At 39.8% G+C, this 12,274-nt stretch overlaps 1 protein-coding gene across 18 annotated transcripts in view; it reads left to right on the top strand.

Annotated features, from left to right (window-relative positions):
- The window catches only part of fryl (furry homolog, like), a 444,177-nt gene that overhangs the window by 126,081 nt on the left and 305,822 nt on the right, over nucleotides 1–12,274 (top strand). For all 18 annotated transcript variants that reach the window (XM_078217183.1, XM_078217182.1, XM_078217179.1 and 15 more), the window contains one exon: nucleotides 7,458–7,657. In XM_078217183.1, the coding sequence (XP_078073309.1) occupies nucleotides 7,538–7,657 (120 nt within the window). In that variant the 5' untranslated portion in view covers nucleotides 7,458–7,537. The remainder of the gene's footprint in view (nucleotides 1–7,457; nucleotides 7,658–12,274) is intronic.

The following is a 12,274-nucleotide window of genomic DNA, read 5'->3' as shown; positions in this document are numbered from 1 at the left end:
TTTGGAGCGCAGGTTTTATAGCAGGTACATCAATAGTGACAAATTGCATAAGAAAAGGTCCTTATTCTCTCCTTTCATCATCAGAATGATGTTTCTTACCTGTTTCAACCACATTTGGTTGAGTAGTTGAAATTCTTGCTACGTTAAGTCTGGAATTTGCTGGTCCTGGTCCATCTACTGCTGTCACATTAGTGTGGCAAAGTCACATTTCCAGTGAAGTTATGTTGACCAGGTGGGACCAGTGGTCAATGGAAATTCCATCCTTCCTGAAATGAGAGGAAAGAAATGGTTCATAGTGGTAGGGTGCAGGTTGTGGTCACACGAGAAGTGAAAGTACATAGGCACACAGGCATGAGACACAGCTGCAAGTACTTTTCGCTTGGATTTCAAGCACCAGTACTTTGGAGATCAGTATTCATTCTTGGTGACCCCTGGGCAATTTGGAAAGGTTGGAAACCCTAGCCAGAATTACATAGAAATTACAGTACACAAACATTTGGCCCAACTGGTCTGTGATGGTTATGCTCCATATGAGCTTCCTCCCACCCTACTTCATCTCTTCCTATCAGGAATTTTTGCAGTATTTCCCTTGCTTCCCCTTAAGTGCATCTACATATTGGAGAGCCGTCATGAAACTGTACGTGAGCATGGGAAAATTGGAAAAAAACGCAATCAAGTTATGGGAAAAACTGTAAAATTGATGTAACCATCCCAGAATTTATTCTTGGAAGAAAGGGTTAGCCCATTGCACAATGAATAGCCTGGTACCGCCTGAGGGTGTGAGAATCTGCTAATCTCCTGTGGCACTGAAAACACTGACTTTTGAACTCATGAACTGCTTATGAGCCAGTTGTGTTGTTTTACCATTCCATTAATTTGCCAAAACACTATGCTGCTCTTAGCAACCATCTAATCACTGGGCAGACATTTCCTGTTCCATTAAGTGTTATGATTGAAAATTGCCATACTGTTTATATGAAAGCCCTATATGCACACACTATAGTGTACTCTAATTAACAAAAATGATAAGTGATTGTAAACTGTCATGTTATTTTGTTTTGGAAGATTAACCCTTTCCAGTATGTATTGCTTGTTTAATTTTAAAATATTGTTTTAATTTTATTGTGTGCACATAAGGTTTTGAGCATTATAAAGTGGAATGCATAAATGTGGAAAATGGATGATAGCTGCAGTATTCTCCAGCAATAAGGATTAAATAGCAAAAATGAGTGCTTGTGTTGAGAGCATTTACTTTTGTAAAATCATGTTGTAAATTAATTGCAGTGAACTCAGTTTAAGGAATTTGATGGCTAAGAAAAGTGTGCCTGTCGAGATACTTGCAAGAAAAACCCAACTTATTCCAATTGATGTTTTATTCCCCCCAGTTTTAACGGATGTAATTTTAGGGAATCGTTGAAACTAATCAGCACCATGTCCTGAGAATGTTTGGTACTTAGGCACAAGCACTGTAAGAACTAACTGATTCAGTGCAGTTTTGGGAGTATAGGATGGTTCTGCTTCAGGGAATCAAAACATTCCACCCCAATTCCATGAGGGCGACAAGGCTGTATATGGAGGCATTAATAGTTAGATAGATTGTCTTCTAGCTTTGTATTACAGATAAGAGAGCTGCTCCAAGTTCAATTGCAGGTTCCAGGATTTTCAATACAGAGTTTGAAAAACTGCAATTGGGTAATTATGAGAGGTTGATGCTTAGTTTTAGGAACAGTCCATTCTCGAGCTTTTCTTCATTGTGAACATTTTAAAATTGTTGTGTTTCATGTAACTTAACTACAAATGCATTAATAGATTCTTATGTTAGAGAAGCTGGTGTGGTTTTCCTTCAAGCAAACAAGATTATGGAGAGATTTAACAGAGGTGTATAAGATTTTGACAGATTTAGATAAGATATACTAAAAAAAAGCAGTTCCATTGGCTGATGTCATAAGAACTCAGACACATTAAAGGCTTTGGTCAAGAAATGCAGGAAGCATGTGTTGAAGAACATATGAACATACAAATTGGGGATAGGAGCAGGCTGCTTGGCTCTTCAAGCCAGCTCTGCCATTCAATAAGATCATGGCTGATCTAATTGTAACCTCAATCCCACATTCCTGCCTACCCTTGATGTCCCTTCCACCTACTTGACAAACCTCAGAGAAGATATTTCTCCGCATCTCTGTTTTAAATGAACAACCCTTATTTTTAAACAGTGACACTTGGCTCTAGATTCTCTGACAAGAGGAAACATCCCTTCCACATCCGCTCTGCGAATACCCCTCAGAATCTTAAATGTTTCACTCAAATCACTTCTCACTCCTCTAAACTCTAGTGGATACAAACCTAGCCTCTTCCAACTTTTCCTCATAAGACAAACCATCTATTCCTGGTATTAGTCTTGTAAACCTGAACTGTTTCTAAAGCATTTGTATCTTTCCTTAAATAAAGAGACCAATACAGTACATAGTGCTCCATATGTGGTCTCATCAATGCCTTGTATAACTGAAACATAACCTCCCTACTTTTGTATTCAGTTCCCCCCCCCCCCTCAATAAATGATGACATTCTATTAGCTTTTCTAAATACTTGCTGTACCTGTGTATTTTTGTGATTCATGCACTAGAACACCCAGATCCCGCTGCACCTCAGAGCTCTGAAATCTCTCACCATTTAAGTAACAAACATTTTTATTCTTCCTGCAAAAATGGTCAATTTCACATTTGTCCACATCATACTCCATTTGCCAGATTTTTGCCCATTCGCTTAACCCATGTCCCATTGTAGCCTTCTTACGTTCTCTTCATAATTTAGCTTCCTATCTATCTGTGTCATCAGCAAATTTAGCAACCGTATCTTCCCTTCATCCAAGTCATTTATATAAATTGTAAAAGGTTGAGGCCCCAGCACTGATCCCTGTGGCACACCACTCATTACATTCCTGCAAACCAGAAAAAGACTCGTTTGTGCTAACTCTTTCTGTGCAAGGGTGGTGGAAGCAGAGATGATCAAAAATAAATTGGGTAGGCACTTGAAGACCAGAAGGAATAGAAACAGGAGTAGGCCCCTCGAGCCTGCTCCGACATTCAATAGGATCATGGCTGATCCAACATTCCTCATGTTCCTTTTTCTTGCCCTTTCCCTGAAACCCTTGATTCTCTCACTGATCAAAAATCTATCACAGCCTTAAATATGCACAATGACTCTGCCCCAAAAGCTCTCTGTGGCAAGGAGTTACAAAGACACTCAACCCTCTGAGAGGTGAAATTCCTCCCCATTTCAATCTTAAATTAGCGCCCCTTTTATTCTGAGACAATGCCGTCAGGTCCTAGACTCTCCCATGGGGTGAAACATCCTCTGATTATTTACCCTGTCAAACCCTGAAGAATCCTATATGTTTCAATAAGATCCTGTCTCATTATTCTAAATTCCAATGTGTGGAGTGCCAACCTGTTTAAACTTTCCTCATTTAAATTTATTATTGGGATACAGTGAAAAGAATTGTTTCTTGCACGCTATACAGACAAAGCATACCGTTCATGGAGTACATAGGGGAGAAGGAAAGGAGAGGGTGTAGAATATAGAAAGTTTTAAAGGAGTTAGAGTTAAGTTCAAGAGCACGGAACAAGAGTAAAAGATGGAATTAGTAGGTACGCTTGAGGACAGCTTGCAAGAAGTCGCCTTGTCTGGCGTCATTTCGATTGGGAGTGAGTGATTTTCATTTTGAGTGATTTTGGATTTTGGATGTTACGTATTAAGGAGCTCCTGTTACGTATTGGGGGTGGTTTCTCAGATTGAGGGGGTGATTTTCTAGATTTAGGGGAATTTCTGTCAGGATCAGGCAGCTGGGTTGAGGACAGTGTCCCAGGAGCAGGTGCTGACTCTGAGCCGGGTTGGCGGGAGTTCCACTTTCCCGGAATCTGCTTCTCTTTCACCTGCTGCCAGGTGGAGACCGCTGGAATTAGTTCGCTTCTGTGGGTTGAAGAAGGAAAGCTGGGGCTTGGCTCTGGCCGCAGACGGTGAAAATGAGCAGGACACCGGGAGCATTCACTGCTGCCGGAGAAAGTCGAGAGTGTGCAACTCTAAACGGCAACTCAATCATGAGCCAATCGCTCCCTGCTGGGGATCGTCCAAGTGAACCTAGACTTTGACAGCTGAAACATCTAGGTTTTGTGGTCAGCAGTGAACAGATGGTGCTCACCTTTCGTTACACTTGTTCACAGACTTTTGTACTCTGGTTCAAAACAGTACGCATTCTCTGGAGGAGATCTGGGACCTCAGGCAAAACAATTGTATATGTCCTTAACCAATCAGATTGAACAATCCTCACTGAACCATGCAGTCTGAGCCAGGAAGTGTAAGTTAGAATAGTTGATTTAATGCATAGAAAGTGAAATGGAGAGAAAAAGAAAGATGAGCTTAAAGAGAGGCAAATAATAGACACAGAAAGAAAATATGTTTGAAAAAGTATTTACATTTTTTAAAAAATCCAACAATATTTAGAATCTGGTGGAATGAGATTCCACACATTGTAAAAGTTACTTTTTAGTGCCAGAGAGGTTGTTTTTCAGAAATTAGGACTTATCACACTGCTAAAAGTTAACTTAGACTGGAATGTTCAAACTCTTAACTTTACCTGCAGCGTTTAGTGGGTAACTATCAAGTAAGCACTTTAGGCCTTTGAGTGGATTTCAACCCTAAGTCTTTTGACTAGATGCTGGTGTAGCAAAGCTTCTGGAAGAGCACAGCACCTTGGACACCAGCCTCCTGATTTAAGAGTTTAACTGCTAGAAGCTGCTCTCCGATTTACACTCAAACAATAATGGGTGCTGACAGCCACATTGGCCGAATTTTGCAGTAAAAACAGCAGTGAAATCCTGCAATCTAAGCGATGGTAAATACATGTAATCCTGTTGGTCTGCTGCTATTTCACCATGTTGGGTATAAACAGTGGCACAGCATTACTGAGGCCCTTGTTAATTAAATAGTTAATTCTGAAATGCTTTGAATTGACTTGACTACATGCTGCATTGTTAGATTGATTTTAAATAATTTCTGTGTAGTTTGTACTGGAGTAGCAAAAAGTTGATTCATGTATGAGAAATTTAACTAGCAATTTTGAGCGTGCACAGGATACTGCTTTGACCTGACAAGTTATTTCTATAGACACAAGTGTTTCCCATTTTTTTCAAGGCCAAAAAGATTGACTACTATAAAGATACAATCACTGAGTCTTTCCATGAGTTTTGGTACTAGAATATTAAAAGAAACAATAATATCTGGACCAAGGTGGGGATAACGATCAGTAAAATAGAAAAGTGGAGAAAAAGTTAGAAGCAAGTTTCCAAATATATCGTGTGTGAAAATTAGCCTGTTTTGTTCTATTCCAATTTTGGATGCCTAACTTCGTTTTATAACCTATATTTTGGATTTTGGACATGCATTTCTTCTGGCTACTATCTTCCCTCTATTTGTTTTTTATTCATTCGTGAGACATGAGCATCGCTGGCTGGCCAGCATTTATTGCCCATCCCTAGTTGCCCTTGAACTGAGTGGCTTGCTCGGCCATTTCAGAGGGCAGTTGAGAGTCAACCACATTGCTGTGGCTCTGGAGTCGCATGTAGGCCAGACCAGGTAAGGATGGCTAAAGGACATTAGTGAATGAGATGGGTTTTTCCAACAATATATATTTTATTGAATTCAAATCCCACCAGCTGCAGTGGCGGGATTCGAACCAGGGTCACCAGAACATTAGTTGAGTTTTTGGATTAATAGTCGAGCGATAATATCGTTAGGCCCTATAATTTTTTCATGAGTTCACCCTCCGTCGCTTCTTGATTTCCTTGACATTTTTGTCTTCCTCAACCTTATTACAAAAGACCATACTTCTTTGAAGATCTCTCTGACTGAAATCATAGAAATCATAGAAACCCGACAGTGCAGAAGGAGGCCATTCGGCCCATCGAGTCTGCACCGACCACAATCTCACCCAGGCCCTACCCCCACATATTTTACCCGCTAATCCCTCTAACCTACACATCTCAGGACTCTAAGGGGCAATTTTTAACCTGGCTAATCAACCTAACTCGCACATCTTTGGACTGTGGGAGGAAACCGGAGCACCCGGAGGAAACCCACGCAGACACGAGGAGAATGTGCAAACTCCACACAGACAGTGACCCGAGCCAGGAATCGAACCCGGGACCCTGGAGCTGTGAAGCAGCAGTGCTAACCACTGTGCTACCGTGCCACCCTGGTAGCAGACTGGTAGCAGATTCTCCAAATCTTCCTCTGACACATCCCTCTCATTACCCCAAATCTTTTTACTATCTTTCTTTGCTACTGCAAAATTCTTTCCCCTAATCGCCTTATCAGTATCACATAATATTCACCATAGAATTGCTCTAACTCTTTATTTTCAGTCTTTACACTCTCATTTCCACCATATCTTGGGTTGTCTGTCACGCCCATTGTCCCAGCTGGTACAATCTTGACATGATTTCAGACTTGTAGAATAGAAATGGTCCATAACCATTCTGACTAACCCATGTCAGATTTAACTTTGAGCAGTTAGGTTGTACTCTTGGCACACAATCCTATTTTTGCTCCGATTTCACCCCTGGACTGCTGGAACAACACCAAACTTGCTTACTCCATCACATGAAGTTTCTCTTGATCACCTGCCTTCCGTGCCCTTTTTTTGCACTATTGATGAGAAAAGTTCATGAATTTGTTTGTAACCAAAACAGAAACCATCCGATTAAGTTGTCATCTGGTCTTTTTATTGTAATGTTAATTCTGGATTTGTTGAACCATGGTATTTTCTATAATCCAAGTGGAGTTTCTTTTCTCACATCAATCTATTACAAGATTCTCTTCTTTCACTGCTGGAACATTGTCTGCCTTCATCACAGTCTCTCTCTCACTGCTGTGAAATCCACATTGCTCCTTTATCACTTCAAGCTGCGACTTCTTCACCCATCTCCTTGCTAGCATCCCTGGTTCCACAAGTTCAACTAAGTCAACATTCAGCAGTTTATATTTTTCCCCATAGAAAGACCCACACACCCATTACTTCTATCATTCCCAAGCAAATAACTTCTTTGTAATTGGATCATTATCTTGTTCCCTGTTCCCTGCAGTCCACTATGCCGTTCTTACAACCATTTTGTCTTTGGCTTCTGGAATTTCAAAATCTATTCATCTTGTCACTATTTGCTGTCAAAAGCACCTAAAAGCTTTTTTGGTTTAATTGTGTTTTCAAACGTTCCACCTAATTTTTTTCTTTCTTTCTAAATTGTTGTGAGATATGTTTCTCTGGGAATGCTGTAGAAATGTATGTTGTTAATTTGCTGATTGATATATAATCTTCAGTTGTCATAGTTTAAGCTGCTTACAATACTGCACTGCATACTTCCTGCCAGCCGTAAATAATTATATATTTTTGTGTTTTTATGCAGCATCAGCACCTGTTAGTACCGTAACCAGACGCCGTATTTCTCCAGGTAGTAATCCCACCTGGGAGAAGAAGAGTGTCACAATGTCAAACATCACCATTGACCCGGACATCAAACCTGGGGAATATGTTATTAAGAGCCTCTTTGCAGAATTCACAGTTCAGGCTGAAAAAAAGATTGAAGTTGTGATGGCTGAACCATTGGTAAGTCAAATTTGAGTTAAAGCAATTAAAAAGAGAGACGATGATTAATTTTTCTTATATTTTCCCTATAACCCTTTAAGCAGCACTGGAGCACCTTCACCAACCAAGAATAATGGTTGGAGAAATGCTGTGACAATCTCATTAAAGCTACTCCATATCTGATTCTGTGGGAGTAGCCTTGGGCAACTGATTCTATAGATTTGTTGCGTGTCTGCCCAACTGCAGGCAGAGGAACCTTAACCCAATGGAAATCTCAAATCCCTAACGCTACCTCGCTCACTGATTTCAAAAATCTTTTCAAAAACAATTTTTCAATAAAGTTTTCAGCTGTCTTTCCTAGTTCTCAATGGTTAGATCTCTGTTCCTTTTTCTCATTTATGAAGCATTCTGGTATATTTTTCTACCACAAAAACATTATGTAAATGCAAGTTCTTGTTTCATATGTTAGTAATTTCATTGTTAGATGTGTACAGTTAGCACTCTCAAAATCTGGCTGCTCAAAGCAGTTGGAGGAAATTATTTGAACCATTTGGTCAAGTTTGTAGTCCCTGAATACTCACTCGACAGAGGGAGTTGATAGGTTTGGTTCTTTTTGTAGGGATAGTTGTTTTTTTGATCAATATTTGTCCAGTGCCTGGAACAACTTTATGTTTGGTTTTTATTGAGTCAGTTGGTTTTCTAAACCAATCAACTTCAGTTACCTTAACAGATAATAATTATTTTGGATTTTGTTTTTCGCTTTACAAAGCTCTAGTTCTTTTCAGGTGTGCCAGTATAGCTACATACATGCCACAAAGTTTTTTGTAATGCAGAGTGATCCTCACTGTGGAAGGGAGAAAATTAGTCAAAACATTAAATACAGGACACAGACAAAATGGGCCGAATGGCCACCTTCCATGTTGTAAAAACTTATGGATAATACACCAAATTAAAAGTTAAATAATAAGTGAGTGTGTAATAAGTGAAGGTTTGTGTTAATTTTAGTAGAGGATTAATGTGAGTGACTGTTTCTGAAGCAGAATTTATTTCGGCGTCTATTGGGTTGAGACTAAGGGAACAAACTAAAGGTATGTTGATGAGAAGTGTGAGATGGTTCATCTTGTTGCAGCGTGGCAATTCACAATACACTATTTCCATTTAAGTATGCCACAAATAACTTGTGATAGAAAACATTTTGATGAAAACAGTTTTAGCACCAGAATTCATTTGAAATCCTACTAATCAGATTTTATAGTTTACTAATCTAGACCGGATTACCATACTGATGGGGGAAAAGGTATTCAGATTATGATTCTTTGAAATCTGGCATTCTTGTCTCTGTAGTTGAAGGTATCTTTGCATTATTTTTAAAATAGTGCTTTGTCCATTTCAATTTTGTGATCCTGGTGGTATGGAATGGAGGCTGTATTTAGCTCAGTTATTTCATTGCAAGGTAAGCCCTAAACCAGAAAACCAAAACCTGTTAGGACCAGCAATTAATGGCAGCGTATATTTTAAAACTATATATATTACCCTCCAGGTTTCATGATACAAAGGTAAAATTTTAGAAACCCTGCATTATAGCTAGTAATGAACCTTGGAAGAATTCCAGATCCCGCTGACAAATTACCACTTCAGGTCCCATTGATGACACAGGAAAAAGGTCATCCATCTTCTTGACCTGATTTTTCCATCAGGTTTGGTAACTAGATGTTTTATCCCCATTGCCGCTCACAATGCTACTTCTCCACCTAAAGAGAATATCATTAGTTAATTATTTAAATAATTGACAAATGTAGTTTCAAGCCTTTGCTTGCAGACAGTAGGGACCAGAGCTCATGAGTATAAAATTGTGTGTTTTACCACTATTTTCTTGACTTCAAAATATAGACTCTGACTCATAGAGCTCATTGGCCATCGTTCCTTAAATGCAGCTCCAAGCCTGCAGGACATGGTAAGACATTTCAGGAGATCAATACCAAGTGATGTCTATTTCCTCTGACGTCGAGAACTTTTTTCCTCAAATCAGGAACTATGGTTCTGTTTGAGAGATGCACATCCTTGGTGTTTTAGACCACAAATTTCTGTCTCTAAAAAAGAAGATTGTAATAGGTAAGGAATCATTGGTGCTTCGTAAATGATATCCCCAGTTTGTATTAATTTAGAATAGAAATTATAATTCCTTGGGACTTTTAGTCCATTATCCCTATGCAGGCACTTCCATGTCATGATTGATAATGTCTTTAAATCTGCAAGGATTACTCTCATCACTGTTGGGCATATTGCTGTAGTATTCTCTAATGAATGTTTTAAGGGAGCATTCACTTCAAAAGCTTACTTTGTCCTCTGCTTCGTTCCAGTCACATAGTCATAGATCATAGAGGTTTACAGCATGGAAACAGCCCCTACGGCCAAACTTGTCCATGCCGCCCTTTTATTTTAAAACCCCTAAGCTAATCCCAATTGCCCGCATTTGGCCCATATCCCTCTATACCCATCGTACCCATGTAACTATCTAAATGCTTTTTAAAAGACAAAATTGTACCCGCCTCTACTACTACCTCTGGCAGTTTGTTCCAGACACTCGCCACCCTCTGTGTGAAAAAAATTGCCCCTCTGGACACTTTTGTATCTTTCCCCTCTCACCTTAAACCTATGCCCTCTAGTTTTAGACTCCCCTAGAAAATATATTGACTATCTAGCTGATCCGTGCCCCTCATTATTTTATGGACCTCTATAAGATCATCCCTCAGTCTCCTACGCTCCAGAGAAAAAAGTCCTCTCCTTATAACTCAATCCATCAAGTCCTGGTAGCATCCTAGTAAATCTTTTCTGCACTCTTTCTCGTTTAATAATATCCTTTCTATAATAGGGTGACCAGAATTGCAGACAGTATTCCAAGTGTGGCCGTATCAATGTCTTGTACAACTTCAGCAAGACATTCCAACTCCTGTATTCAATGTTCTGACCGATGAAACCAAGCATGCCGAATGCCTATTTCACCACTCTGTCTACCTGTGACTCCACTTTTAAGGAGCTATGAACATGTACCCCTCGATCTCTTTGTAAGTCCTGCCCTGGTTCAATCTACCAAAATGCATCACCTCGCATTTGACAAATGTAGTTTCAAGCCTTTGCTTGCGGACAGTAGGGACCCGAGCTCCATGAGTATAAAATTGTGTGGTTTTTTTTTTATTTGTTCATGGGATGTGGGCATCGCTGCTGAGCCAGTAACTATTGCCCATCCCTGATGAGATTTAAGAGTCAACCACATTGCTGTAGAGTCACATATAGGCCAGACCAGGCAATGAAGACAGAGTTCCTTCCCTGAAGGACAATGAATCCTAACTTCCTCGTTTAACTGTGGTTGATTTACCCCTTCCTAGAATTTTTCTTCCTCACTGGGATATATCTTTGTTGCAAGTCATAAACGTCTGCCATTGCTGATTGACCATCTTTCCTGCTAAACTCATTTCCCAGTCCACTCCAGCCAATTCTGTCCTCATTCCTTTATAAATAATTAAGTGTACCACAGTTGTTTCTGATCCATGTTGCTCACTCTCAAACTGAATGATAAATTCTAACATGATATCGCCTGTGTTTCTTAGGGGATCTTTTACTCTGGGATTGTTTATTAAACTTGCCTCATTACACATTACCAGACCCAAAATGGCCTGATTCCTGGTTGACTCCACAACATATTGTTCTAGATAACTGTTCCAAATACCTACCATGAATTATTCCTCATAGCTACCTCTACCAATTTGATTTTCCCAATCCACATGAAGATTAAAGTCATCCATGATTAAAGTGCTGTCTTCACATGCCCTTTTTATCTCCTGATTTATTATTCATCGTACAGTGTAGCTACTGTTAGTGAAACTATAGACTCCAATGCAAGACCATTTCTTGCTGTCATACTTAATTCCATCTTGTACAAACAAAGCCACCCCACCACCCTTTCCTTCCTGCCTGTCCTTACGTAAAGTCACATGTCCCTGATTATTTAGTTCCCAGTTTTGATTTCCTTGCAACCACATCTCTGTAATAGTTATAAGATCATACCCATTAACCTCAATTTGTTCCATTAATTCATTTTGTGCTGAATACTTTGTGCATTTAAGCAAAGAGCCATTAATTTTGCCTTGTTACTATTTTTTCCCTTTTTGACTCTTTGCTTTTTTTAATGTTTGTACACTCTGTCCCTTCCTGTCACACTCTGGGGATCATGACCTAAGTAGCTGCTTTGTAATGCTGCCATATCCTTTTGTTTTGTAAACCTACATATTCCCTTTCTGGGCCCAACTCCTCCGCTGCTCTATTTAGTTTAAAGCCCTCCCCACTTCCTGGTTATGCTATTTGCAAGAACACTGGTCCCATCACAGTTCAGATGCAGACCATCTCGATGGTACAGCCCCCACTTTCCCCAGTACTGATGCCAGTGCCCCACGAACAGAATCCCATTTCTCCCACGACAGTCTTTGAGTCACGTATGCATCTCTCTCATTTTATGCATCTTATGCCTATTTCCATGTGCCTCAGGTATTAATCCACACACAATCTAGGAGGTTCTGTTGTTTAATGCCCAGCTCCTCAAACTCTCTTTCCTCGCTCTACCTATGTTGTTGTTACCTACAT

This window comes from Mustelus asterias, chromosome 1 (assembly GCF_964213995.1).
Source record: "Mustelus asterias chromosome 1, sMusAst1.hap1.1, whole genome shotgun sequence".
Classification (NCBI taxonomy): Eukaryota; Metazoa; Chordata; class Chondrichthyes; order Carcharhiniformes; family Triakidae; genus Mustelus; species Mustelus asterias.
The sequence above is the reverse complement of the archived record's forward strand: the minus strand, read 5'-3'. Positions and strand labels throughout refer to the sequence as shown.